This window comes from Cataglyphis hispanica, chromosome 9 (assembly GCF_021464435.1).
Source record: "Cataglyphis hispanica isolate Lineage 1 chromosome 9, ULB_Chis1_1.0, whole genome shotgun sequence".
In the NCBI taxonomy this organism is placed as follows: Eukaryota; Metazoa; Arthropoda; class Insecta; order Hymenoptera; family Formicidae; genus Cataglyphis; species Cataglyphis hispanica.
Genome location: NC_065962.1, coordinates 6,380,654 through 6,407,927, shown reverse-complemented (window position 1 = coordinate 6,407,927; position 27,274 = coordinate 6,380,654). Strand labels below are relative to the sequence as shown.

General features: G+C 36.7%; 1 protein-coding gene across 4 annotated transcripts in view; it reads left to right on the top strand.

The window, feature by feature from the left end:
• The window catches only part of LOC126851955 (zinc finger protein 62 homolog), a 70,971-nt gene extending 50,351 nt beyond the window's left edge, over positions 1 to 20,620 (top strand). For all 4 annotated transcript variants that reach the window (XM_050596326.1, XM_050596324.1, XM_050596325.1 and 1 more), the window contains 3 exons: positions 13,735 to 13,926; positions 17,235 to 17,412; positions 20,191 to 20,620. In XM_050596326.1, coding sequence (XP_050452283.1) covers positions 13,735 to 13,926; positions 17,235 to 17,412; positions 20,191 to 20,427 — 607 coding nt within the window. In that variant the 3' untranslated portion in view covers positions 20,428 to 20,620. The remainder of the gene's footprint in view (positions 1 to 13,734; positions 13,927 to 17,234; positions 17,413 to 20,190) is intronic.
• Positions 20,621 to 27,274: the final 6,654 nt, after the last annotated feature.

Below are 27,274 nucleotides of genomic sequence, written 5' to 3'. Positions count from 1 at the left end.
AGAAAAGAGGGCATACATATATAAATTTAAACGTCAAAAATTTTAAAAATTATATCCTAATTTCTCAGCCATTGTTTAGACGTTTTTTCAGACTTTTATATCGTATGAGTAGTATGTACGCACACACATGCATGCACCGCTCACGCGGTGGCAACGACGACGACGGCGGCCCCGTGGTGGTCGCCCGATGCGATGCGATGCGATGGTGGTGCTGCAGTAGGGGGTGGTGATGCGTCCTACGTATGGTGTAGCACGCGGTAAGCACGCGGTCCCCGTATATGCAGACAGTTTAGTGGTGGCTCGCCCCGCGAGTACAGTTGTCGCGTGAAATATTGCGATTCATAAAATAAAACAGGCCTGCGGTCGAGGACGCGTACATATAGCCCGCCGGCCGCTAACTATCCTAACCCTCACCCTTCTGCCCCCCCCCCCTTTATCTCCTCTCCCTCCACCCCCCGTCCCCGCATGCGCCCCGCCACCTCTCATTCCCTTTTTATTCTCTCTCTCTCTCTCATGTTTCTCCGTTCACTCTCTTCTAACGTGGCTCTTCTCCTCTGGTCCGGCTGGTGCGATACCCCGCATCACCCGTCGCCCTCTCTCTCTCTCTTTCCCCCTTTCTTTTTCTCTACTCGCCTCTCTTCCTTCCCGACCCTCTGACTGCATCGCTGTACCCGGCTCTTTATCTTTCTTTCCGTCGCTGGATTATCCATTGGGCACAATGGCTACGGAGGCTCCTGGGAATCGTAAAAAGAGTGCGCAATCGAAAATATTTCGGGATAGTGGGATAAAATAGCAGGCGACACACGTAAATTCAGGCTTGCCTTTTTCTACCGCTTTCGGCGTTCAGCGATGTTAATTGAGGAGCTTGTATCGGGTGATGTAGGTAATAATGAGTGACACATGCCGCATTTATCGTTACGATAAACTGTTGATATTTCATCACCTATTATTTTATTATTAGCTTAATATTATTTTTAATTTTGATAATTTTTTCTTATACATGCCAAATTTTCTTTTTTTCTTTTTTAAATATTTTTTTAAATATATATACATAATTATCTCTTTGTAAATGTTCATAAAAAAATTACAACTTGGACATTTTGTTATTGTATTACGCTTAATTAAATTAGATTTACAAATGTTGAGGAACAAACAACTACACGCTCAGTTTCAAAAACGATAATTCGAGCCTTTTTTTAGACGCGCGCGTGCACTCTATATTATTTTAACCCTCCATGTGTTCCCTACTCTTTTTTTTTCCTTTTTCATCTTCTCCTCTTCAGCCTCCTCTTCTCGTACATTTACCCACGGTTGGCTGAAACGCCGCCAAGCCACAAGCGCCGGCTTTCCTCGCGCGTCCAAATTTTTCGGCTACCACTGCGACATTTCGTCGTCGGAATCCGCACTTGTGGAGTGCACGCGGGAATGGCTACAAAACGCGGCTTGCTATTAGAAGGTCTCTCATAAGGATGCCACAAGTTTGTAAGGACCAACATACGATATATTACATAAATAAAATGCAAGAAAAAAGACAACAAAATTTAATATACATTATCAATATATGCGATAAAATTCTGTTCTAATTTGCGATAACAAGGTTTTTTGCTGCAGCAAAATTTTGCATTTTTTTGTGTATAATTTTATTATTATTATTAGATAAAATCTATTAATATTTTTTTTTATATCTTTATTTTTTTTTGATAAAAGATATTTTTATTATTATGCAATATATTAAGATAATTTAGATTCTTATTGTTATTTGCAATTATATACTATTATATGTATATCAAAATTATCATATAAATTTTTTTTCCTGCATTGCTTTGAGATTACGTTTAATATTCTTAAAATCATCACAAATTTAGCAACGAATCTCAAATTTTAATTAATTTGTCAACTGTCGATACAGGCTTTTCTTATCCTTGTCACTGCTGAATAATTAAGACAATTATGTTATCATATTTTTTGAATCGCCAAATAGAAGGATGAAAATTAATCGCGAGTGTATAAATAAGTGCACGATAATTGAATATATATTAATAACCATCATCGATAGTTTTGGAAATCGTGAACTGGATTGGAATTCAGTCAGGATTCTTATGAAGACGATTATCTTCTCGAAACAAGACGGCGAAAAATGTCAGCGTATATCGTACTTAAGACGCTCCTCTCTTCCGGAGATACCTCCTTTTCCGCCAACGAAATTAGCGGGGGACATGTTTATTGTAAATGAATCCTAGTCCGAAGGCGGCTCGTGGAGGACTGCTACGTGTCCCCGGAACACGGGAACGCGGGGTGCGGACGGTTACGGCAACAGATAGAGAGACGGAGAGAGAGAGAGAGAGAGAGAGAGAGAGAGAGAGAGAAGAATCAAAGGAGAACGAGAGAGACAGGAATGAGGGTAGTTTGGCGAGGGTGCTCGTGCGCGGGCGCGCGCTCACTACTCCGATTTATGCGCCCGTTACCGAGCCCTCTGGCGCAATTAAGCTCGCGTTATAATATTGTTGTTTATTCTGAGCCCCGACTGCGAAGCGTTAACCACCCTTCCGTTTTGCTTCTCCCCATTCCCCCCCCCTCCCCGTTTGTCTCCATCCCCGCTACACGTCGCCCGCGCGAACCCCCCTAATCTTCCTGACGCGGCGAGACTGGAGAGACGCTGCTCTTGCCCTCGACTTTCAGCATCAGCGCCGCCAATGCCGGCTCCTCGCTAACCAACCGCTATCCCGAGGGATCGCCGAGAACGAAGTTCCGTTTTGTTTGTTCCGGCGGGGCCGTCTTTGATTGGGAGACTCGCGTTAATTCCGAGTTATTCCGACGCGCGGTCACGTGTGCGCTAATGAAACCTACTTTCGGTGGGAGTAACATGCGCGCACATGGACGACTTATCGCACAACTTATCGTGATTTGCGATTTCGTCCTCGATTAGAGGATATCGTATTCTCTAAGGCATGAATTTTTGCAATTAGCTGCGATTGTAATTGCACGGCAAGCATATTCTCGTGAAATAATAAGAATTCAGTTAGTTTATCAGTTCAGTTAGAATTATGATATTATAATCTCTTTTCATACAATTAAATTGTATAATACTTAATTATTTTATAGAATAATATTTTTTTCTTTTTTCTTTTCTTCTTATGTGAATTTATTATAGTAATATAATATATTTATAATAATAAATTATAATATCTATAATTTATTATAGTTATATAATATAATATCTAAATAGAAATGATTACGATAAATAATTAAAATTATTTTCTAAAATAATATTTTACATATATATTTCAATTTTATTTCTTTATAAAACGATTTAGCGATATATTTAATCGCTTGTGTGATTTAGCTCTTTGTTTTTATAAATTCTAGAAATCGATAATCGACCGATCAATCTATGTTTTTTAGTTTTACTTTTACGTAAAATTATTATACAATAACTGTCTGTGAATCATTGATCAAACCGGTTTTGCGGCGCGATGGCAGCGAAAGTGAAATCAATGCGCGCTTGATAAGTCTCGATAAAAAAATTAATTGAAAGCAAAATCGATATTGGCACACAATTTTTTAAATAATTTGAATAAATCTACTCGAATAAATCGTCGCAATCTAATTGCAAATGAGACAAGTATCATTAACACAAATATAAATATTTTTTAAATTTTAGAAAAGTCAAATTTGAAAATAAAGCAACAGAGAATTGAAAAGATTTGGTGTATTTAAAAATAGATAGAATATAAATCCTACATTTTTTTTATATTTTCAAAAATGATTTATATTATATGACAATTATGGCATAAAGCTATGTGATCGATATTTCTAACTTCTTATAAACAAAAAGAACGTGTATAAAAAATATCTTTTTATACTTTTTTTTTTTCAATAAACGTACATACATTTTTTGAGAAAATTTCATATATTTTTGGCACTCTCTAGAAATTTTTGTTCGATTAGATCTTAAAACATTATCACAGTATTATCACTTAATTTCAAAAGAGATAACTGTCAAAGATCAAGGCCCCCACACAGCATCACTTGAGATGCAATTAACGTAGAGAATCGTGTAGATCATTGCATTCGACTATAAAGAACGACAAAGAGGATAAGAAAAAGAAAGAAAGAAAAGATGCAAGGAAAGAAGGGGGAGGGGGAGGGGAGAGCGGGACGCGAACGATGCGAAACGTAAATACTTGAAGCTGGCCGAGCTGACTCTCGACCTGCTGAGGTGGGTGGAATCGACGATTCCAGCCAGGACGATGGCTGAGGTGGGATCGTGATGGACCGTGATGGCGGTGTGGTCGTGCAACGATGCCGAAGAGGAGGCCGGACCGGAGTGAACCGAAGGTGATGCATGGCCGACGGTTCCTACGGCGGGGCCGCAGACGAAGAAATAAAGAATAAGAAGAATATCCGCTTGGCCGGGTCCAGAGCCGGCCCCCTGGAGCAAACGCTGTCATAACTCAATCCCACCTTCGTCCGCGCTCGTACGTCCGTCCTGCACCGGTGCAGGTTGCACCTGCATTTGTCTCTCTCCATCGCCGATATCTCCGGCTCTTTTCTTCCCTTTCTCGTCCCTTCCCCCCCCCCCACTGCCCCCTGTCGTATCTTTCTTCTCGTCGAGAGCTTGATCTTGATCATGGCGAAGTACGAGCTCGATGTGGAGCCATCGGGATCTACCTCCTTGCTCATTAGATTCCATCGATGCTCTTTTTTGCCCCCTCTGACTTTATCGTTACGGAAAATAGAGAGAGATTATAATACATTGCGCGGCAAAGCGCAATTGCCAGTACACGCTTGACTTTTATCTCATTTTTTTTCTTACATGTTATGTTTTTATTGTATTCTTACGGTTTTCTCGGTAATGGATATTAACAGTTCTATCATTAATTTAAATTCTCCGTGTAATGATGATACTCACTTTTATTTTTACTATTTTTTTATATATTTATTTGTAGAATACTCTTTTACCTCTGACACAATTATAGAATATAAGTAAATTTTTAGGATAATTTTTTAAAAGAAAAAAAAGGGATCTTTTTATATTTATATCGAAGTCTACTGTATATAATTTTTATTTTTCCACTGACAGTAAAGACATAAGTTTCATTTTTTACACTTTATCATCAACGAAAAAATTACAATAATTAATTACATTAGAACCGTATAATGAGCCGATTTATAAAAGGGAAAATAGCAAAAGCTTTTTATAATATAAAAATACAAGGATTATAAGAAAATGTATCCTCGAGAATACACAGTTGCAAGGACTTGATTTATTTAATTTTGTGATCTATTTGCAAGATCCTCCATTAATACCTCGTCATTCGTGTTTTGTCCAAAATTATGCGGACAAGGCGAAAAGCAAGGTATAAAACGATGACACGGCACGGTTCTAAGCGCGAGGATATGTCAGTGACACACGAGTCGAAGTCGAACAATACGGCGAAGTCATGCATAAATCATTCGCAGTAATAAAGATCCACTTGTCGCGGCCGGATATTTATGAATCGCCCTCGGTTCTCCGCGCGCCAGAAGAGAATCACCTTTTAGCTCTCGCGTCGGTCCGGATGAACGATCGTCCGATTTCGAGATAATCGAAGAGGTCAGGGGCGGAGGGGACTAGAGCGCGGACTTAAAGGCCGGGAAGACGTAGAGGGACGAAAAGGGAGGGAGAGAGGGGCCGGGTGAGGGAAAAGGGGGCCGGTGGAAGAAGAAGAGAACGGGGAGGAGGAGGAGGAGGAGGAGGAGGAGGAGAAGAAGAAGAAGAAGAAGACGCGGGGTCGTTCGTTGTAGCAGAGGCCGCAGACCGACAGATCGAGCGAAGGACCGCGAGGCCATAAATACCTCAGCGCGTTCAGCCAATTAAAACAAATCATTTTAATGCGCAACCTTTTTAATTAATGCCCGTGCTCGCTCGCTCCCATCCTCATCTCTCCTCTCGCATAGTACACGGTCGCTTCAGGACCCGTGGCTTCTCTTGCCATTCCCATCCCAGAGAGCGATCGGAGAGAAGAGCTGTATTAACCAATACGTCACTATATCCTGTCTGACTCTCCTCGCGCTATATATATGCCCGCGATCACTATAAACCGACGAGCAATCCCGATTGAGCCAATCTTTCTAGCCGAGCTACTATATAATTATGTTAGACTACCTGATATTAATTTCACATGAATTTTCGCTTCAATATTATAAACTTTTGCCGTTTTTTCCCCTCTCCGTTTACGTTGTTTTCAATATCTTTTTCTCCACATATAAGTATATTTGTGTGTGTGTGTGCATAGCAAGAGACAACGTGCGCGCGCGCGCGTGATCAGATAATCACTGGATACGTCAAAGTACTTTTCAATTAATTAACGCTTAAAAATAAATAACGAAATTATTATTACACATATTAAAATTTTTTTGTAATTTAAACTTTCAAGATCCTATTTTTAATTGCTAAGAGATAAGAGAAATTTTTTTAAATATTTATTTATAAATTCTTCAATATACTCTGAATTAAATAAGAAGATTTTATTCTTTTTAATTCTTTTTAACATTTGCTTTATTATTAGTAGCATAAATATGGATATCAGCGAGCGAGGATCTTAATCGTCTTATATGAAGTTGTCATAAAGTTGAATTAGATATATGTGTACAGATACTAACATATAGATGGAGCAAAAATTATAAAATATCATCGTTTATTCGAAACCTTAAATAAATTACTCAATTTTTTTTATTCCAACATAGTTGCTTACATAGTTTCGGTGCATTCCTGTAAATGTATATGTATATTAGATTGGTTCAAGCTAATTTGATATGCGAAAAATTAATTACACAACATACGCAATTAGGAAGATTTTATTACATTTCTTGTAATAATGTTTCGATTTCTTGAAAAGTCAGATTTTAATAGATAAGATAAATATATCAATTTGATAAAATAATACAGTGTCAATTAACGAGACTAATATCCCGCAAGTTAAAATGCAATATATCTAATAGATAATGATGTTTATGTGACATTATAGTGATCACATGATTTTGGCATTTTAATATTGCGTTCAAAAATTTAAGCTTTATTTATTACCAAAAAATAAATATAATAACAAAAATATTGTTTATTAGAACCTCATTTTATTGTTTGAAAATAATGTTTTTATTTTATCAAATTAAATAATCTCTATTCGAATATTGACTAATACGTTTGTTCCTTAAATCGGCCAAAGCTAGCTTGAATTTGACAACGATATAAAGACAATCACGTTTGTATCGGTTCTCCACGTGGGACTACAAGTGTCCAATCAACGAGCGCATGAGATAAAGTGAAATTTTAGCTTCTCGCCCTTCGTGCTTTTTATTGTAAGTAGAGATCCGCATGGAATAAAAAGCCTTAAAAATTGGCGCGTGACGCTATAAATTCGTCAAAGCGTTTAATGGCAGCAACGCAACGCGCTCGATCTCGTCCGAAGGGATTGCGTGACACTGGAGGAGAGGCGGTGATCCGCGAGGCCGCCCGGAAATCGCGGCTGTCCCCCGCAAGACGAGTTTCTCCCTCCGCGGAGAAACGTTTCTCTCTCGTCGCGTCATCGCGCGCGGCGAACGTTTATTGACGTGGCTATAACGGCAATCACGCGGCGACACGTGAATTAGATTTTTAAATAGCGCTCGGATCTAAGAGATCGCCGGCCGCCGAGCGACGACCGACGTTCGGTACGTATTTCACGAGATGACGTCGCGCGTTAAATCATCCTCGGTGACCGCATCCGCTTGCCCAATCGGGCAACTGAAGCTCCCCTTAACGACCTCTTGTCACGCCTGCGACATTCCACCGAAAAACGCGAACCGAGAGACAGACCCTCCGTTGCCGTCTCTCGCTCCTTCTCCTTTTTTTTTTTTCCTCCCTCTTTACTTCTAGTCTCTCGCTCTCGCATCAAAGTGTCTCGTCGCTTCCGACCGGCGCCGATATTAATACTGTTCTATCAGAATTCCAGCGGGGTCTCATGCGCTCGCCTGAGCTTCGCGAGATTTCTCAATGTCATAATTCAAGCGCCGGGTGTACCGAGCGATCGATATGGATGGCGGTCACGATATGCTTTTCGGTTGATCTGAGCTCTCTCGCGAGAGATTGACGCGTCTTGCAGATTATTAATTATTTTTTTTTGGCTGCGCGAGGATTTTTGTATTAATATTATATTTACGGAATTGGATAACTAGTTTAATAGTTAAAAGTTAAGTTAAAAATTGAAAAGTTAATAACTGTTACTTAATTTATAAGTTCATTTTAAACGTATTAATTTTTAACTTAAACTAGTCATTTTTAAATGCATTAACGTCAATTTATTATTTTTTATATAAATTAAAATAATTTATTAATATTAAAATTGTGGGAAAATGATTGATTGTAATGTTTACAAATTTCGTAATGAATATTTCATTTGTCATACAACAAGTTTGTTGAATGTGTCGATTTGCTGTTGGATAAAGAATTAACTTTTAATGAGGTAATAATAAATTTTTTAATTTAACTTTAACTGAATTAATTTTTGTTTAAGTAACTTTTAACGTAAACCTAATTAATTTTTGGGCTATTAATTTTAAACGTAATTAAGAAAAAAATTAACTTGCCATCCTCGTATATTTGAAAAATTATAAATAGCAATAATACATCGTCGCACATAAATCGTATGAGTTTTTAACACGACGTTTTATATTAAAGTAGCGTCTATAGAAAATTGCAGGTATATTTCTTTCCAAATATTTGGAAAAAAAAATATTCTATTTATTAATAAGTAAGGATATATACATACATCCTTAATTTATATATTAATGTACATTAAATATTTAATCCGCACGAAATCCTCGAAGCGAAAAAATTATTATCATTTTATTTTCATAATTCGATAGAAACATCGTCGCTTGAAAGATTGATTTCGATTCGTCTGACACATTTCACGGTTTATCGATGACATTCGCCACGGATCGGCGCGGATTATTTAGGTCGGATCTCGACCTAAATAATCCGCGTGGAGTCATGGTCAATAGTCGCTGAATTTTCGCGATCGAATAGAAAGATCGGCTTTTATGGGATTGGTCGCCTCGGGCAATATCTCGCGTCTCATTCGCATCCACGGATTATCTCTTCATCGTCTTCTCGCATCCAACTCGCGATATCTCTAATTCCTGGATAGGCAGGCTCGAGCGACTTCCACGAAACTCGATACGCCGTGATAAAAAACTAAAATGATAAAAGCAAGCGTGATAGAAAGCAAAACATACAACATTTTTGACAGTTTTTATTTATCGAAGCGTCGCACATCATCGACTAGAGTGTGAAAAAATTGTTTGTTTACATGTCCACCTGTCATCGACTTTCTCATCGCGCATACGCGAATTATGTCTCAATTTTAGTTACGTCAATTTATCTCGCACGATTTACTCTTGCGATTATAACTCAATTTATCGAAATTATTACATATATATTATATTTGAAATATTCACTGTACGATCTTTGGTGAAATCTTATGTCATTGCTTTAGTCAATGACGTTTTCGCCAATTAAATTTCAAAGAGTATTCTTTTATATCGATAGATTAATTATCTTTCACATCACCAGGTGATTATAAGCTGGGCTTATTCGAGGGAATTGATAATGTATAGAAATTGTCGTTCTCTCGGCACTACATGCCAAGTAAGATTTCATGTACTTTGCGTTCTCCTTTGCGAAAGTGCGTTATTACGACAGAAATATCTCTCGAGGCGTCACAACGCCATGTGAGAAAATACGACTTTACATGTATATCGCGTTACTGTCACTTTTATCGCCGTCTTCAATCCGCCCCGGAGAAGTCTTGTCTTCGGATACTTCAACTGTCATAATTCAGCGCAATTACGACGTTCATGAAGCGAATCTTGAACCGCGACCACCACTATAGCAACTTTGATACAATCATACTTGTCATTAATTTCTTTCGAAGGAACAGTCCACGAGTATATATAATTTCTTTGATTTTATTATAACGAGGATTTTATCATTTCCGTGATGTAAGCAACGTGCCGTGAACATAGAAGAGAAACAATCGTTTCCACGCCTAAATAAATTATGCTTCTTCCTCGTGAGTCTCGCGATACTCACACGAAATAAAATCAACATTCTCGCTTCAACTTCTTGCCGTATAAGTGCTACGATATCGGATATGTCTACTAATTGATGATTTGGAATTATAATTAAACTCTCAGTTCCTAACTTATATCTGTCATTAAAAATGTATCCGTTGTGTGCAAGAAAAGTTATTGACTTTCTATTTATTATTTTACATTAAATTTATATTCATAAGAAATTATCGTTGTCATTCAGATATATCTTATATTTCAATTTAAAATAAATTCTTGCAATTTTTAATATTTATAGATTCTAATTTTTTCGAGATTTTAATTTCCTGTCAATCGCAATATTATAAATATAGTCAGCATACACACACACACACACACACACAATAAAATGCGTAGGGTCCAGAGATATGCTGAGTTCATATATATAAAAAAATAAAAGATACAATCAAAATATCCGTATAATCAAAGGAGCCGAAAAAACGCTTAATCCATCGGACATAAACTCTCAAACATTATGGTGCCAAACAGCTTAGCGTTGAGCAAGGGTTTAACATTTCCGCAGAGCGTATTTTAAGGAATCTTCATTGGGCAACGAAAAGTGTGAGATTTTATACACTCACACTTTTACCGCAAATTTATTTATCTATATAAACATTTAATTTAGTTTTTATATTGCTCTTGGTTGTAAAGTATATTTAAAATTACAGCGACAAAAATGGAGAATGAGATTTGTCAAAAAAATTTTATTTATATAATATTTCTTTGACAATCGTTATATATTTTATTTATCATATTTATCATATATTTTATTTATCATATTTATCATGTATTTTCTTTATAAGATATTTTTTTGTTGTAAAAAGTGGCTTGAATATGCAGATCATTTTTATATAACATTAAAAAAGCAGTTACATTAATATAATTAATATAAATATCTCAGACACAGATCAATCTCGTCAACAAAATTTAAATGCCTAAAAGATACTTTTTTTTTCAGATTCATTTTATGTAACTTTTTTAAATTTTTGGTCTGCTAAAAAATTTTCCATTGTTTCTCAATCATGTTCTGTTGTACCTTCGTCACAAATTTACATGAAAAAGTTTTGCCACGATACATTGTACGCGCTTATTAAAATTCGTGTATTTCCTATGAAAACATTTGTGAAAAAAGATAAAGGCGAAAGACGGTGAAACGCGTCACGACGAACAGAAGCCACGGTACCTTGCCATGGATTAGCCAATCGCCGGGGAAGCCCCCGAAATCCGATATGACGAAGTAAGATCACACTTCTCCGACTTCTTATCTTTATCCAGCTCTCACCTCTGCGCCTCTCAATTCACCGTTCCGCACGCAAGCAAAACGCGCGTAAGCACGCGAGAGCGTACCTGTTTCCATACAGGGGCTCCGCAGGTATCCACCGCGAATCCAGACACGCAGCGACTACCTGGCTGGCAGGTGCAAATCCATGTCCCCAGGCTCGTGCGCGCGCGAAAGCATATATATATATATATATATATATATATATATATATATATATATATATTCCAATTATAAAATTCGACATTATATTGTATATATTTGCATAGAGTCAATCGGATAGGCAGTCTCGGTGTTATCTATAAGGCGGCTCGAATCTTAAGGAACTTTATCTCTTTTTTTCTTTTCCTTCAACTACTCGCCTCGTCTTTCTCATTCTCTCAGAAAGCTCCGATATCGGGGGGATAAGCCCCGATATCGTGGAGCTAACATCTCGAAAAATCCCTGTCCTTCGTCTTACTGCCGCGAATGCTTTCTTCCGGTCGTGTCTCGATTCGAGACTCGTCGACGGAAATATGTACCGCGGACAGGATTACTAAAGATATATACGATAAGGAAATTCGCAACGATTTCGATAACATCAACGAAAGCAGCTCGAATTAGATTTCAGCAACGTTGCCGATCGTTCTCTCTTTTTTTGTTCGATCCTTTGTAAAATAAGGAATCCGTATAAATGTCACAGTGCAGTTTTTCAAGAAATATTTTTCTTAATTATTATATACATGTAAGTGTGCATATACGCGTTGCACATTTTTAAAAATTAGATAACAAATATATAAATTGAATTTTTATAAGCCAGCTTTTTATGAAAAGCTTAAACTTTTTCTAAAAAAATATTCACGAAGGATCTACGACATATTAATATATTAATATAATATAATATATTAATATAATATCATAGAGGGCCGACACTTCCAAACCGCCTTCGTATATTAAAACGATAAAATTATTTTGTTGATCTTGTCAGATGTATATGAAACGCTTTTTTATTTAATATAAAAAAATTAATTTATTTCCTCTTTTCCTCGTTGCAACAATTTGCATTAATGACACACGCATCACATGAGAGGCGTTGTGAAGCGGTCAAACAGATTGATGCACATTTATCGTCGCTTGCGATCGCGAGTGTCGGCTGTTAATTAAAAGTGCCGCCACGTGTTTATCGCGTTTACGAGTTTCTTCTCGGCTTGGCTTCTGCTAATTCAAATTGCTTCGGAAACGATGCGGAGAACGGAATGTTTCTTTCCATCTAATTATAAAGCAGCAGAGCCCGTATTGCACTCGCGCGTATTTCACTTGCGCTTAAAGGATGGAAAATTCTTCGCGCGGCGCGAAGAAGCAGGACTAGATACCCGGCCTCGATACGTCTTGTTGACTCACTTAACGCAACACGGCACAAGTTCACTAACCGTTCGTATAGATCGTCAACCCTCCCCCCTGACAGAAACTATTTCAAGTGCGGTGCCTGTGTGTTACACTCTCTCCACCAGCGGCGAGTTCATATAAGATGCAACAGCTGCGATCGGATCGTACGGGCCGGGCGTGTAAACGGGCCGATGGTCACACGCGTACCAAGCATACGCGAGACCATTGTGCTGTCTTATTACAGGTTGAATTTAACGAAAGCGCCGAAGGGCTCTCTCGCCACCGCGGAATCATTATTCGCAACCGTGCTGGCCGATAGCGGTCGCGGATATTTCAAAAATCGCGCGAAACCGTCGACGCATTTTCAGGATGCGCCGCAAGATTCATTAGCAAAACATTTGCTACATTCTAGTATATATATATATTTTTTTTTTACAGAAGATAAAATGCAGTAAAAAATAAATCAGATGAAATAATCAAAGGAGTCGCGATTGTTCTATGAAATAAAATATGTATAAACATTTTTCCTTCAAGTTCTTGCTATATAAATGCTACAATCGGATATTTCTATTAATTGATGAATTAAAATTGGAATTATAATTAAATTCTCAGTCCTTAATTTATATCTGTCATTAAAAATATACCCAATATGTTTAAGAAAAATTATCGATTTTTTTATTTATAATTGTACATTAAATTTTTATTTATATTTATAAAAAATTAAAAAATCTAATTCTCTACTTGCAGAATGAGGACATTTAATTTTGCCGACTATGTTTATTTTCTTGATAATCATATGTATATTTTTTTTCTTTTCATTTACATCTGTTGCTTGTAATATAAGATGTAAAAGTTTTTAATAAAGCCATGCATTTGGAAGCATCGCCTACGTATTTGAAAGCTACGTAATTTAGAAAATGAAATATCTTTGAATAATTCTCATGTTTCTTTTTATCTAGACACGCTCTTCGACAGCACATACTGAGACACGCTGGTAAGAAGTACAAGTGCGGACTTCCGGGATGCCCCACGATTCTTCGTACTGAATCTGAATTGAAAAACCACCGAAGACTGGTCCATGACAACATCGAGAAACAATATTCATGTCCTAATTGCTCTTATGCTGCGAAAACAAAGACGCAATTACGCAGGTAAGCAGAGTGCGGTATTATAATTTATTCATTACATTACAGTTTAATGTTTTTAATATTTATTATTTTAATAATTTTAATATTTAATATCAGTTTTAGTATTTAAATTATTTAAATTATATTACAGCTTAATATTTAAATTACGTTAGATTGATTATTGTTTTCTCTCTATTTGTCATTTCAAAATACATTTTGAATGTATATATAAAAAAAGAGTACAAATTTAACCAGCCTTAAAAATGAAACTATACGTTTCTCATAAGAATAAGCTAGTCTCAAGTCTGAAAATTATGAAATTTTTTAATTTCACATAAATTTTGCATGCTATTAATTTCATGAGAAAAATTTCCACGCGTAAATAATCTCATCGCCCCCCCCCCTCGTCGAAAGGATTCGCGTGGATTCGCATATGCAACGTTTATTACATCTGTTATACGAATGCTGCTCGATACTTGAATCTTTTATCTATCACTGGAACGGATGCCGGAGTTAAGATGACACGCGTTTCGATGTGAGTGGCCTTTTAATAATTCAGCTCGCGCACGATCCACGGCTCCATCTCGTAAGGGGGCTGACTTCTCGGACTGCCGATATTATTGACATTAATTTTAATCGAGGTCCTCGCCTCCGGGGGGGGAGGGGGACGCATTCCTGTGCCATTAATCGCGCGCGGCTCACGGCTCGCGAATGTATGATCGATGTCTTCGAAGAAGCGGAAAATTAATTGCGAGGACGCAAGTACTCGGCGTCGCGCGCCGTTACGCATACGTAATTACGTGGACGCGGACAGTGAAAGAATCAATCTTCGTGGATTATTGATAGAGACAACGGGGAGGATATAATTTGAAGTGTAATTTATCGAAAATCCGATTATACATCTGCCGTGTGAGCGCGGCGCGAATGTCCTTATGCCCCGATATACTTGGCAATTTTCGCATCGTCTTTTATCTCCCAGATTTATTCTCCCCGATTATTTTCACAATTGGACGCTCACGCGACGCTCTGTGTATTTGAATTAATTCAATGATTCATTTCAGAGATATTTTCATTTCACTTACACCATCGTCATCCCACAAGTGCAAATATATGTACGCGGATGTTTGTGAAAAAAGAAAAAAAAAAAAAAATAGAGTGTAGAAAATTTTATAATCTGAACGTTTTTACGTTACGATTTTTTGTCGATTTAATCTCGTTAGGTTGTAAGTTCATTAGATGACAGCTCTACCGATTATATTTCAGCAAGATATTCGCATGAAATCGAGAGATTTAATTTCAGCTAATCCCATTGTAGTATGTAAAACGTCTGTAATCAATTTTGTCTCCTTTGACGCTACGCTTTTTTTTTTTTTCACGATGGATTTCAAAGAATAGAGAAAAAATACGAGCGAGAGAGGGAGATGGGAGAAAGGGAGACAGAGCGAGAGAGAGAGAGAGGGGGGGGGAGGGGGCGAGAACAAACGAGAGGAATGGCGCCGCGTCGATGGTGAGAGAAAGATGGAGATGAAGAACCACGAAAGCGGAAGTTGCGTGCAGCAACCGGCTAAGTGCGGGCAACCCGTTATGATCGTCCGCGCATGGCGATGGTCGCCGCGATATTTCATCGCGAATTGAGTACTTACTACGTGAGTCGAACTCAACGCAACCGCAGAGTATACATATATCGCTTGGACTCCCTCTATCTCCCTCTCCCTTTCTTTCTCTGTTCTTTCTCTCTCTCTCTCTCTCTCTCTCTTCCGCATATGTCCATTCGTCGCCCTCGCTTTCTTTCTTTCTCTTTCTCTCTCCCTTTCTCGATCTTTTCCTCCCTGTCGCGGGAGTAAATCACGCAGGATTTTAATTAAACGTGTCACGCATCTCGAAGCTGATATGCACATAGCTCGCGGACCAACGGCTGCCCCGTAATATCGCGCACGCATATCGCATCGTTCATAATCACCGGGCCGCGACAATGAACTTCGCGAAAAAGAACTTGGCAAGACGGGAGAACGCCTATATTAGAGGAGGACACATCTCTAATGCGATCATACGGGTTTTTTATGTCGAAAAAGTGTATACGTACTTTAAGTGTTCCTTCGCGCGTCCTATGTAAAGATATTTCGAGATCTAGAGCGAAGGAGGATGGCAAAAATTTATTATTTTATCAAAGTTTTCATAAATATATTAATTCATTATAAATTTCTTATTTTTAGGAAATTAGTAAATTACATTGTTTTAACTAAAATTTCACAATCCATTGTATTATAAATGAATCGAAATAATTTATGTGTCATTTATAAACTTTATTGAGGATCTTTTAATGATCTTTTAATGATCGTCTTAATAGGTCACGGTTTTTTTTACAACGTAAGCTTGGATGATCAGAATCGTTCAGCGATCGTTATGACAGATCAGAAAATTATTAATTTTTAACGGAACCTTGTTTGCATGAAAATAAAATTTGCTTCATTTACAAGTTTAATTTATTCATGTGTTCCGATCTGCAACGTCAACGTAGATAAGCAACGGCAATTAAGAGTTAATCGACAACTTTATATAACGCATATTAGCTTGTTTTATTACATTATTAAATTCTCGTTTTATTATGTAGCTTTATTTATTTTATTTGAGTTAAAAAAATTGTTATCATTATATATGTATATTATATACTAAAGTCTCATTTTGATGCGGACTTAATAGTCATTATATAGTTGTGGATCTTGAGATAAAATTAACTGATTTGTTCATATAAATCGATAGATATGTTGCAAATATTTCCGCTACTGGAAATATTCCAGAAGATATCGTTTCTCTATCCTCTTACTCATCATAGAGTTTTCCTCTTGATGACAAACTCATACTTGTTAGTCCTCACTGCCGAGATTATATCGTGGCAACGATTAGTTGATGCGTGACACCGCTATGATACTTCAACAGATATATTTTCAAGATTAGATTATTACTCGGTATATCGACTTTATCTCGGTATAGAAAGTTTATCTGGCGCTAATAGCTGCGTTGACCGGTATTAGCGCTTGGGCGTTAATCAGACTTTCATAAAATGCTTCGATTGGCTGCAATAAATTTCGCATCCGCTCAATTCCAATGGGAATTTTCATTTAATGGTAATAATCGTGCATATCGGATACGTAAATCCTTATCATTATGCTTTAATTGCCTGCGTCAGTGGATTCAACACCGAAAGGGTCTAATTAACGGAAAGAACGTGTAATGATCGCTTCCATAAAATTGCGCGAATTTGCAAGAAGATTTTACGATTGCCGATTATCATTGATTATTATTTTAATTTAAAGTGATTATGTTAATTCCAGGCATAGAAGGAGGCACGAAGATTCTGCAAACGCCGAGAATATCCAAACTCACTCCTGCACTTACGACGGTTGCAATTTTAAGACGAAATTCAGTTCTCACTTGCGGAGACACATGCGATTGCATACAGGCTCCAAACCGTACAAATGTCGGCATTGTTCTTATGCGAGTAATACTTTGGTAAGTGTCACGTATGTAACATACATATGTACATTTCCTCAAACACGAGGAAAGAAATTTTTCAAAATTTTATCATGCACATTGTCACGATAATTTTATATTTTTGTTTTTTAACAAATAATGAAATATAAAAAAATTATATAAAATATATAAAATAAATATATAAAAATTTTCTATATTTTTTGGATATCTATGTATTACTTATATATTATAATACAGTGTATAATATACAGAATGAGTCTTTTTGATTTTAACAGGCAAATATTCAACATAGATAAAAAAGCTTGAAGTTTCAATTTTAATACGTCATCGGTAGTTTAAAATTTTTTTATCTTTCTTATTTTGTGTTTAAAAAAAATACATTGTTTCTTAAAATTACGTATTTTTGATACTATATAAAAATTATCGAGATACCAAAGATATTCCTTTAAATTTGCTCAATCTGAAAATGTAATGAAAAATATAGATTTCTATTTGGAAAAAACAAAAAAAAAAAAAAATTTTCACTCGCGATTTTTGCGATCAGTAAGAAAAATTTTTATTATAATTTTTTCAATCTTTTATTTTGACTGGCGAAATAAAAAATTTAGAATACTATTTCTCTATTTCATTATTTGTTCAAAAATTAAAAATCCACTACAGTTGTAGCAACAATGCATGAAAGAGTTTCAAAAAATTCTCTTCGCCCCCGATTGATCCGCGCACGTACAATATGCGTGTTCGTGAACTTGTTGTTTACCGGCATCAATCGAAACTTAAATTTACTTCGAGGTTGACTTCTTCTTGTATCCCCTACGTAGTCCAATTTTTGTCCTGCCAGTGACTCTCCATAAATTAAGCGAAGTACACCTTAACGTTTGGACCGCGCCGCCGCCGCCGCCGCTGCCGCCGAGGTGCGATAAGATAACGAGTTAATTGTGCTCACTGGATGCCCACACACGCACAGACTAGTCATATCGAGCGGCCGGTATGCTAATGTTCTTTGAAGCTTGAAAGAAGTTGGGATGCGACTCGCATACGAGGTCTTCGTGTCTCTCTTGATAGCGACATAAACTCATTCCAGTGATTCTCAATCGTTTTTCGTGAATGCATCTGTCGGATGTTTTTCGTCTTCGGTCTAAAAAAGAATCTTAAAAAGAAGAATCTTATACTTGGACGTCTCTCGATATAATTAAAAAATAAAAATTTTATTTTTTGGTGTCCTTTGCCGAATACTATTTTCATTATTGACAAATCTTGCGACTCGATTACCGTTTTGTTATCAGAAAATAATAATTGATTAAGTGATTTTTTTTTTATAGAACTTTAAAGCGAAAAATGAGAGGAAAAAATCGGACATATCGTGTGGTTTTTCAAGCATTGATCTGGATTAAGATCTCTCTCCCATGTCTTTTCATAATTTTACAACTTATTCGCCAAGGATGCAGCCGACTTTTTGATATTTTTTGTACATCCGTTGGACGTTCAATGTTATAATTATAGACCGTTACGTTTTTATATATCTCTCTCATAAAAGACAATCAATATTGATAACTTGAAAAAGATAAAGTGCAGCGTGACTATTATTAAAGCGGATTTATCAGGAATCATACAAAAAGTTTAAAAATACTAAATTATTTAAAAGATATTTTTTGCAATTTATTTTTGAGTATAGATATTTCGCGTGCATGAAAATTATTTATTTCGCATATATCACTCATCTTGTAAATATAATATAATAAATTTTATTTTTAATGTGAAACATAGCAGCAGGTGTTAAGCTTCAAATATCTAACTAAAAAATGTTGCAGAATATTTTTTTTTAGATATATTATTCAAATAATATATTTAAAAAAAAAAACTTTCTTTTCACATTTTTTTATTCTATTATGTTGCGGACCAAAAATTATTATTAAATTATTAAAATTCAAAATTTATTATTAAATTATTATTAAATTCTCTCACTATCTGCATCTGACAGTAAAAACGATTCATGCGTCTCTCTCCAATTCAAACAATCTAGTGATGGGAAGAAGAGTTTATAATTCGTGGAAATCCAAATCGGTCGACCTAATAAAATATTCATGCTAGATCTTCGTGACAATGTACACTCTCTACGCGTCGCAGAATTGGCGGGACCACCCATAGCGGTGTGAACGAGGCTTAATTTACACATGTCACAGTGCGTTGCTCGCGAAAAGATTTACTTATGGGAAATTAAATTTGATGTTGCCGTTGCCATCAGCGGCTCGTATAAGCTTGCCTGGTAGGATGATGTTTACGACTACGACCGGCTACTTAGACTGAGGGAATAAAGTGCCTTCAAATGCGCCAACGGCGTACCCAATAAACGCGAGCGTCCGGTTCTGCGGCGAACAGACTCCTCACCATTGAATATCCACGAATGCGAACGGAAGGCCGATTCAATTCGAAATTTAACTCGACGCGGCAACTTTGTTTTTATGTCAAATCGTTGTAAAAAATTCCTTTACATAAGCTTTTAATTTAAATGAAATTTTAATAGCAACGCCTCTTAACGAAATATACCTTTTAGAGATTTCAATGGGAATATAAAAGCTATGTAAAATAATCGAATGAACAATCGTAAAATATATATGCTTGATTCGTCTAATAAATTCTATTAGAAAATCAATACCAATCACTGATTCATTAGATTAATTGCGTAGTCGTTAAAAAATGATAAGATTTTTATCAATTGTTACAGCAGCCGCTATTATAAATTGTAGTAATTATTAATTGTTTCCGTTTATGTATCATGGATGATATTTATGTTCGCAGGAAAATCTCCGGAAGCACGTATTATCGACAAATTTACATCCAGGTAAGACAATTTATGCATGCGATTTTTGCAAGGGGAAGACGTCGAAGCCATTCTGCACGAATTTTGCCAAGGAACTTCGTGCTCACTTGTTGGAAGCCCACGCGAAGGACTTTCCCACACCAAATGGTGCGAATACCTACGTCCTCGAGATTTTTTCCCCCAATTCCAGCACCGACACTTCAACATCCAATTAATCAAGAAAAAATACCAAAAAAGTACCAGTTATATAATTTTTGGTTAAATCGATTTTATCTCTCTTGAAAATAAGATATAGGAATATATTTAGATATAAGAATATATTCATTTAAGTAATTTTAATATTGATTGCTGATGTAAATATCTTTTTTATTCAAGAATTTTCCTAACACTATAAAGAATCTTTTATTATACAATAAAAAAAAATCGCGCATTATTATTTTAGAAAAATTTATTAATTATTAAAAATCGATTTTATCTCTTGAAATATATATTAAATATATTAAACATATTTAAATAATTTTATATTAAATATATTTAAATAATTTTATATTAAATATATTTAAATGTACATTAAATATATTAAATATATATTAATATATATTAATATATATTAATATATTTAAATAATTTATGTATTAAATATATTAGATATATTAAAGATATAAAGTTATTTAATAAAATATTAAATATATTAAATATATTTAAATAATTTTAATATTGCTTGCTGAAATATAAATATCTTTTTTATTCAAGAATTTTTTTAACAATATGATAAAAAGTGTTTTATTATACAATAACAAAAAAGTCGCGCATTATTTTATAAAAATTTTTTGATTGATTATTATACAAAATTTCATCATTGTATATATAAAGAATAATTTGATATAATTTGAGATTTATCAACATTTTTTTTTTTTTTTTTAACTCATTGCTGCATCATGTACATTACGTTTGCATCAGTTTATTCTTTATGCGGATTTTTCAAAAGACGAGCGTCATATCCTTCGCTGCCGCGCGACCCGGTAGAATTGTGCCGGAGCCAGGAAGTAGTTAAAATGATGTACGATCACGTGGCACGGTATATAACTTGGACACGTATAGAATCAAATCTTTATGCTCGATGGCACGGTGCGACGCGAGGCATTACGAGGAGATCGCCGTTGTCCACCTGCGTGATACAGCACGTGCGTGCTTTTACTTACAGGGGGGAGAGGAGAAGGCAAATGGGGGAACAAACGCGCACTTACAACAGTTGGCGGGATATAGGAATTCAAAGATAATTACATCCCATTCGTGGACATTTCTTATCGATGTCCTTTATACACATCACATGAATCCGGATAGAAATGTGGTTACCTTAGTTATGTCGGTATTATAAGGGGTAATAAAGTTTTAATCGCTCGCGCTGATTATACTCTGCATAAAATTTTCACAATTAGGCTGACGTTTCTTTATGACATTATTGTCGCCCGGTTATCTTCGTCTGGCTTTTGTCAAAATAGATTTTCATAAAAAAATTATTTTCATCGCGATTTATTACCTTGTTTGTACGAGAGAGGCTACGTGAGTGAGTGAGACAATAGGAAGTTTTTTTTCGAGAAATGACTACGCGACCCGACAAAGATTCGAACGACGCGGTGGACCACCTCGTAGATCGTCGTACAAGACGCGCTTTCCGTCTTCGTGGCTGCTGATTGTGAGAAATGCATCGTGCTGTCGCGCCAGATAGGTGTCGTAAAGTATGCGGCCCTCTCGTGCGCTCCTGGACGAGAGAAGGGGCGCGAACGGCGAGCGAACGAAAAGGCCAACCACGGGCGTCGTGAGCGTGAAGGATAATTTATTGACTAATTAACGAGGATGTCCTTCATTACGGCTCGGGCGGCAGTCGTGGTCGCTTGCTCTCGCTCGGAACCGGCATTATTTGGCGCCCGAATATTTACGACCGCGTCCTCCTTCTGGACCGGCTCCCCGTCCGCCCCGATACCGCCCGGGAGCCAGGCCCGAAGGAAGCTACGCGCGGACCTATAACGATGTATCCCGATCTTACGGTGATTCGGGGACCTGGAATTTCCTCTGTAATCGGTGGTGAGGGGAGGGGGGGGGAGGGGGCAACTCTATCCCTCGGTGTCGACACGGCCCTGAATCCCGCGGATAAAGGGTCGCGGTTAAATGCTAAGGAGGCTTCTCTTGCGCGCTGCCGATTCCTACCAAGAAAGATTGTTAAGGCTATCCGGTTTTAATATAAGCTGAAGATTGAGTGACACTGTTCGATCATATGGAAAGTTTTTTTTTTAAGTCTCAACATAAAAATTGAAAAGAAGAATAGTTGAGTAAGCTAATAGATTACAAGTTATTAATTAAGTTATCCACTTTATCATATTATGTAACAATATATTAAAGTTTCAATCATATAGCATGATAAATCAAAATATTTATACGCATCTTAATGCAAATTTAATGCAATATAAATTAAGATAAATAAGTAATATAAATTAAGAGTTATTAAAGAAAAAAGAGTTATTTCTTAAAAAAAAAAAAAAAAAAATCTGTCACATTGTTGCAATTAAATATGAAAGAGAACAACGATTTGCGGAATTCTTTGAATTGTTTCTCAGACGTACTGCAACTTGGAAAAATTGATAAACCGATATGTAGAAAAACGAAGTAACGTGAAATTAACGCGAGCTACGAAGTGCTAAGAAGTCGCGACAGGACGGTTAGGTATACTGTTAATGAAGATATAACGTGCCGGCTCTCTGTGGGGTTGGTGGAACGTCGCCGACACCAGGACGCCCCTCGTTTTCATTTCCCGACGTGTCCTCGTCGCGTTTCTGCGGCCCCTTTGTAGCCTCAGGTTACGCCAAGACATGCTCATCCTCTTTACGATCCTCGCCAGCGTCGCGTCGTGGCGCATGACGCGAAATTTCGCGGACTTTATTCCTCAATTACACTCGAAAAGTTATATCGATAGCGTAGAAGCCACACATTCATAATGCTCTTCATTCGAGCAATCGCGAATAATTAACTCTATTTTTTTTTTTTTGATCGCGAAAATAATTTTTTTTTTATCTTTTAATATTTAATTTTTTCTTTTTTTAAAGCAAATATTTAGGCGTTACTGTATATTATATTAAAAAGAAAATTAAGTCAATAATGTGTGTTTTTAATACATAAAAATATTAAAGTCAATAAAGTGTGTTTTTAATAAATAAATATTAGATAAAAAATTAAATAGTAAAGAATTTAATTGAAATTAGAATTTTAATTTTCTGGAACTCGAAAGTTTTTTATGCCATAATATAAAATCGATAATAACGTACACATTTATACGCCTCCTTATTCTTATTAATCCTGCATTTAGATCCTACTAAATTTCAAAATCCTTTTAAGTTTCAATTTGAAAATCGTTGATATCTATATTTGCAAACAACATTATATACTCTTCCGTACATTTTAGATATTTAATAATAACGATATTTAATAATACTAATAAAAAGAAAATGAACATGCAACAAGAATGTTCACTGGTTAAAGGATAATAAAAAATACAGATTTCTATTTAAAAAAGAATATACACGATTCAAGAAACGCGTCTATCTTATATATATAATATTAATATTACACGAGTAAATAATGCACTTCCATCATAATCTCGCATTATAGTCAACCATTTGAAATATACATATGCTTGTAAAAAAAAAGTCACTTTCGTATGGTAAATGCGAGCATTATTTTAATAACGAGCGTACTTTCTACACGAACACCTGTGTACCATCTTGTCCCTTATATATATATATATATATATCTTATCTAGAAAAACTGCCATAAATTATGGACGAGTTCGATTGCGTAGGTAGCGCGGTTAATCACGGGGTGATTGATCACGACCGCGGTTTATCCAGATGAATCCGCGCGCAATACTTTCTCTATCGCGGTGACAGAACTCTCGCACATGGCGCGATTTTTCTGTGTACGTGCATCCTTTTTATATCCTCCGATCTTCTCCTCCTATCGCTCTTTCCCGTTGCCCACAAGAAAGCGGACACAAAGCGAAGACCCTTGCCGATACACATAGTCCTGCTCCTCGCCCTTGCGAGAATCGCTGAAATTCCATTCGCGATCGCGCGTGCAGGACGATATATCTTGCCCTCCCGCGTGGTGCGGACGTGGCCTCGCGTGTCTACACGCGTGAGCCCAGCAATGTCATGTTGTGAGGAGACAGCGGGTGTCGGATCTGCATCTCGCGCCGAATTGCCGTCTTAATTATCAGCCGCTATTATTTATGTCACGATGCGCCGCATTGCAACGACTCGAAACTGAGATCTTATAATGACGGGACACCCTCGCGGGCACTTACCCGTCGTGCAGGACCGGACTCGATGATGTACGCATCAGTTTCGAACTTCTCCCAAAGTATACCGACAATATATAGTAAAATATGAAGGCGATATGTAATATATTATTACTAATGATAGCCGAAATCACGATACACGAGCGAACCGTTTACGCGCGTTTGCCTCCAATTTCAAAGATACTTGACAAATATATACGTATATACATATATAATATAAATATAGATAATATATATGTATAATATAAATATATATATAATATAAATATAGAATTAAAATAGATAAAAAGTAATTTTGTCTCATATTTTAATTTTGAGAAAATATGAATTATTTGTTAGTTGTAATGATTACAATGACATTTGAATCACACACACATAACGACTATATATTTAATACATTTGCAAGAATATGTGCTGATTTTTACGTAAAATAAAATTCACAATTTTTAATAAAATCCTACAATCACAAATTGAAAGCTAATTATTTACTGGAGTATTTTACCGCAATGATTGGATCGAATTGAGACTCGTGAATATGCATTCATGTATTCTCGGTTTTATCTCGCCGGCTCGGGAGGAAACGAGGGACATAAGGAGAAGTGTCCCTTCGGAGGCGAAACGGAGCAGACGAAGGGGCCTACCTAGGGATTGATGACCGCCACCTTTAATGCCGTTTGTATGTAGCCGCACGAGTAAGCGCCTCGCCTTACAGTAATTAGCTCAACAAACGCGCCACCCTGTCTCATCAATTGCTACCCTATACTCACTCTCTCTCTCTCTCTCTCTTTCTCTCTCGCGCGTTTTCTCCCCATCTCCTTGCCGGGCTCACGCATGCACGCACGAACGAACGACTCTTCTCTCTCATTCTAACACGCTGGGATCCTCTCTCGCATTTCTTGAATTAAACATTCGATGCCTGCTGTCTACTTGTCGTGCGTACGCGAGCGAGCGCGAATCTCTTATGTCAAGAAAAAAGAGAGAGAGAGAGAGAGAGGAAAAAAAAAGAAAGCATGTATAAAAGCGCGCCGCAAAATCGTACGCGTATGTATATGTATATACACGGCTACGTCGCATGCGTGTGAGAGGGGTGAGGCCTTATCCTCGAATTAAAGGATGCGCCGAAACCCGATTGAAAAAAACCACGATGCTCGCGTCCGCGTGTGTACGTACATCCGTCTTTTTCTTTCTCATCGCGCTCCTTTTTCAGTTTCCTGCTCGTTTTGCCGCTCGCATCTCCGCTCGCCACGTCGTGATTCCTCCGAGAGGATTTAAGAGCGTATTCACGCCGAAACAGCTAGACTTTTTGCTTCGCGCTCCCGACCACGATATCTTGTTCAGAGCATGTTACGCTAATCGTGAGTTATCGAACGCCCGCGGAAATGTCATCGGAATAAATGTTGCGTATCTTTAGGCAGATTACGGAAAATCAGTCGCTCATTTCGCTCGACGACTGCCTATCGATCTTCGCGAGTAACGGCATTTAAATTTTCTTTAATCACGTTTAATCACGTGTAATATTTTTGGCTTTTTAAGATGATGTTATAATTAAATTATTAAATATATATAATATGTATAATAGTATATTAAATATAATAGCATATTAAATTTGCGGCTGAAAGGCGCGATATAAAAAAAGTTTATTTTATTTTCTCGCACTTTTTAATTCTCGGAAGAATAAATATTTAAATAATTATTTTGTAGCATCATAAAGTATGGCATTCACGTATCCATTCGAAGAGATTCATAGCAAACGACGCAGTACATGGCAAATAAAAACGCGCAAACAAAAAAATAATAATTTAACAATAAAATTTTGTATTATAATATTATCGAATTATAATTCGAATCCTTGTTTTTTTTGTTTTTTTTTTTTTTTTAATAAATCGCTTTATTTTATTATAAATTAATTTACATTACAAAAACACACATTATCTGAAATATATCCCGTGTCGATATGGAACAAGCAATAATGCTCATATATTTTTAAAAGCTGTGATAATATATTTATCATCACTGGCGCGATGATATAATCGTCACAGGCACGATGCGCCGCAAATATGATGTGGGTTAAGGCACGAAATGCCGAGAAGGATTTTCCAATGATGTCGCTTCTGGAAGCTTCAAATACCTCCGCGTTCCCTCTGTATTCTTTATCGCCGGTACGGAATGCTTGATAACGTTTGATTTGTTTCAATCGTAAATATCAACCCCGCAATATGGTGCGCGCGGGGATCTCTAAGGTTACGGAACATACGTGCAGGCATGTACAGACGTAACATGCAGAATGCATCCTGCATTAATTGCATTCAGAGGAAGATGATTAGTAAATGTAATCGGACAATTGAAATGATTAATATTATAAGAGATCATCCTCATTTATATAAGAAATAAATTTTAAATTGCTTTAAACTTTAAACCGAGTCTGACAGCCTGCAACAGCTGATTTTTATTCGAGATCTAAATAAGATTGCGTGTAATCCTTGAATCGATAAGAGATTCCTCGAGAGAAAGAGATAGAGAGAGAGAGAGAGAGAGAAAGGAAGACGTAAAGCGCAATTGCAGAGCGATAAGTTCTCGAATCACAGATGAAGGGAATTTGCGAAACGGTAGGATGCTCGCGATCCCTTATAAAAATCAATCTTTTTTTTATCCCGCGCCAACCTTCTCCGAAGGTCGGAGGATAGAAAATAAGATAGAACAGAGAGGAGATC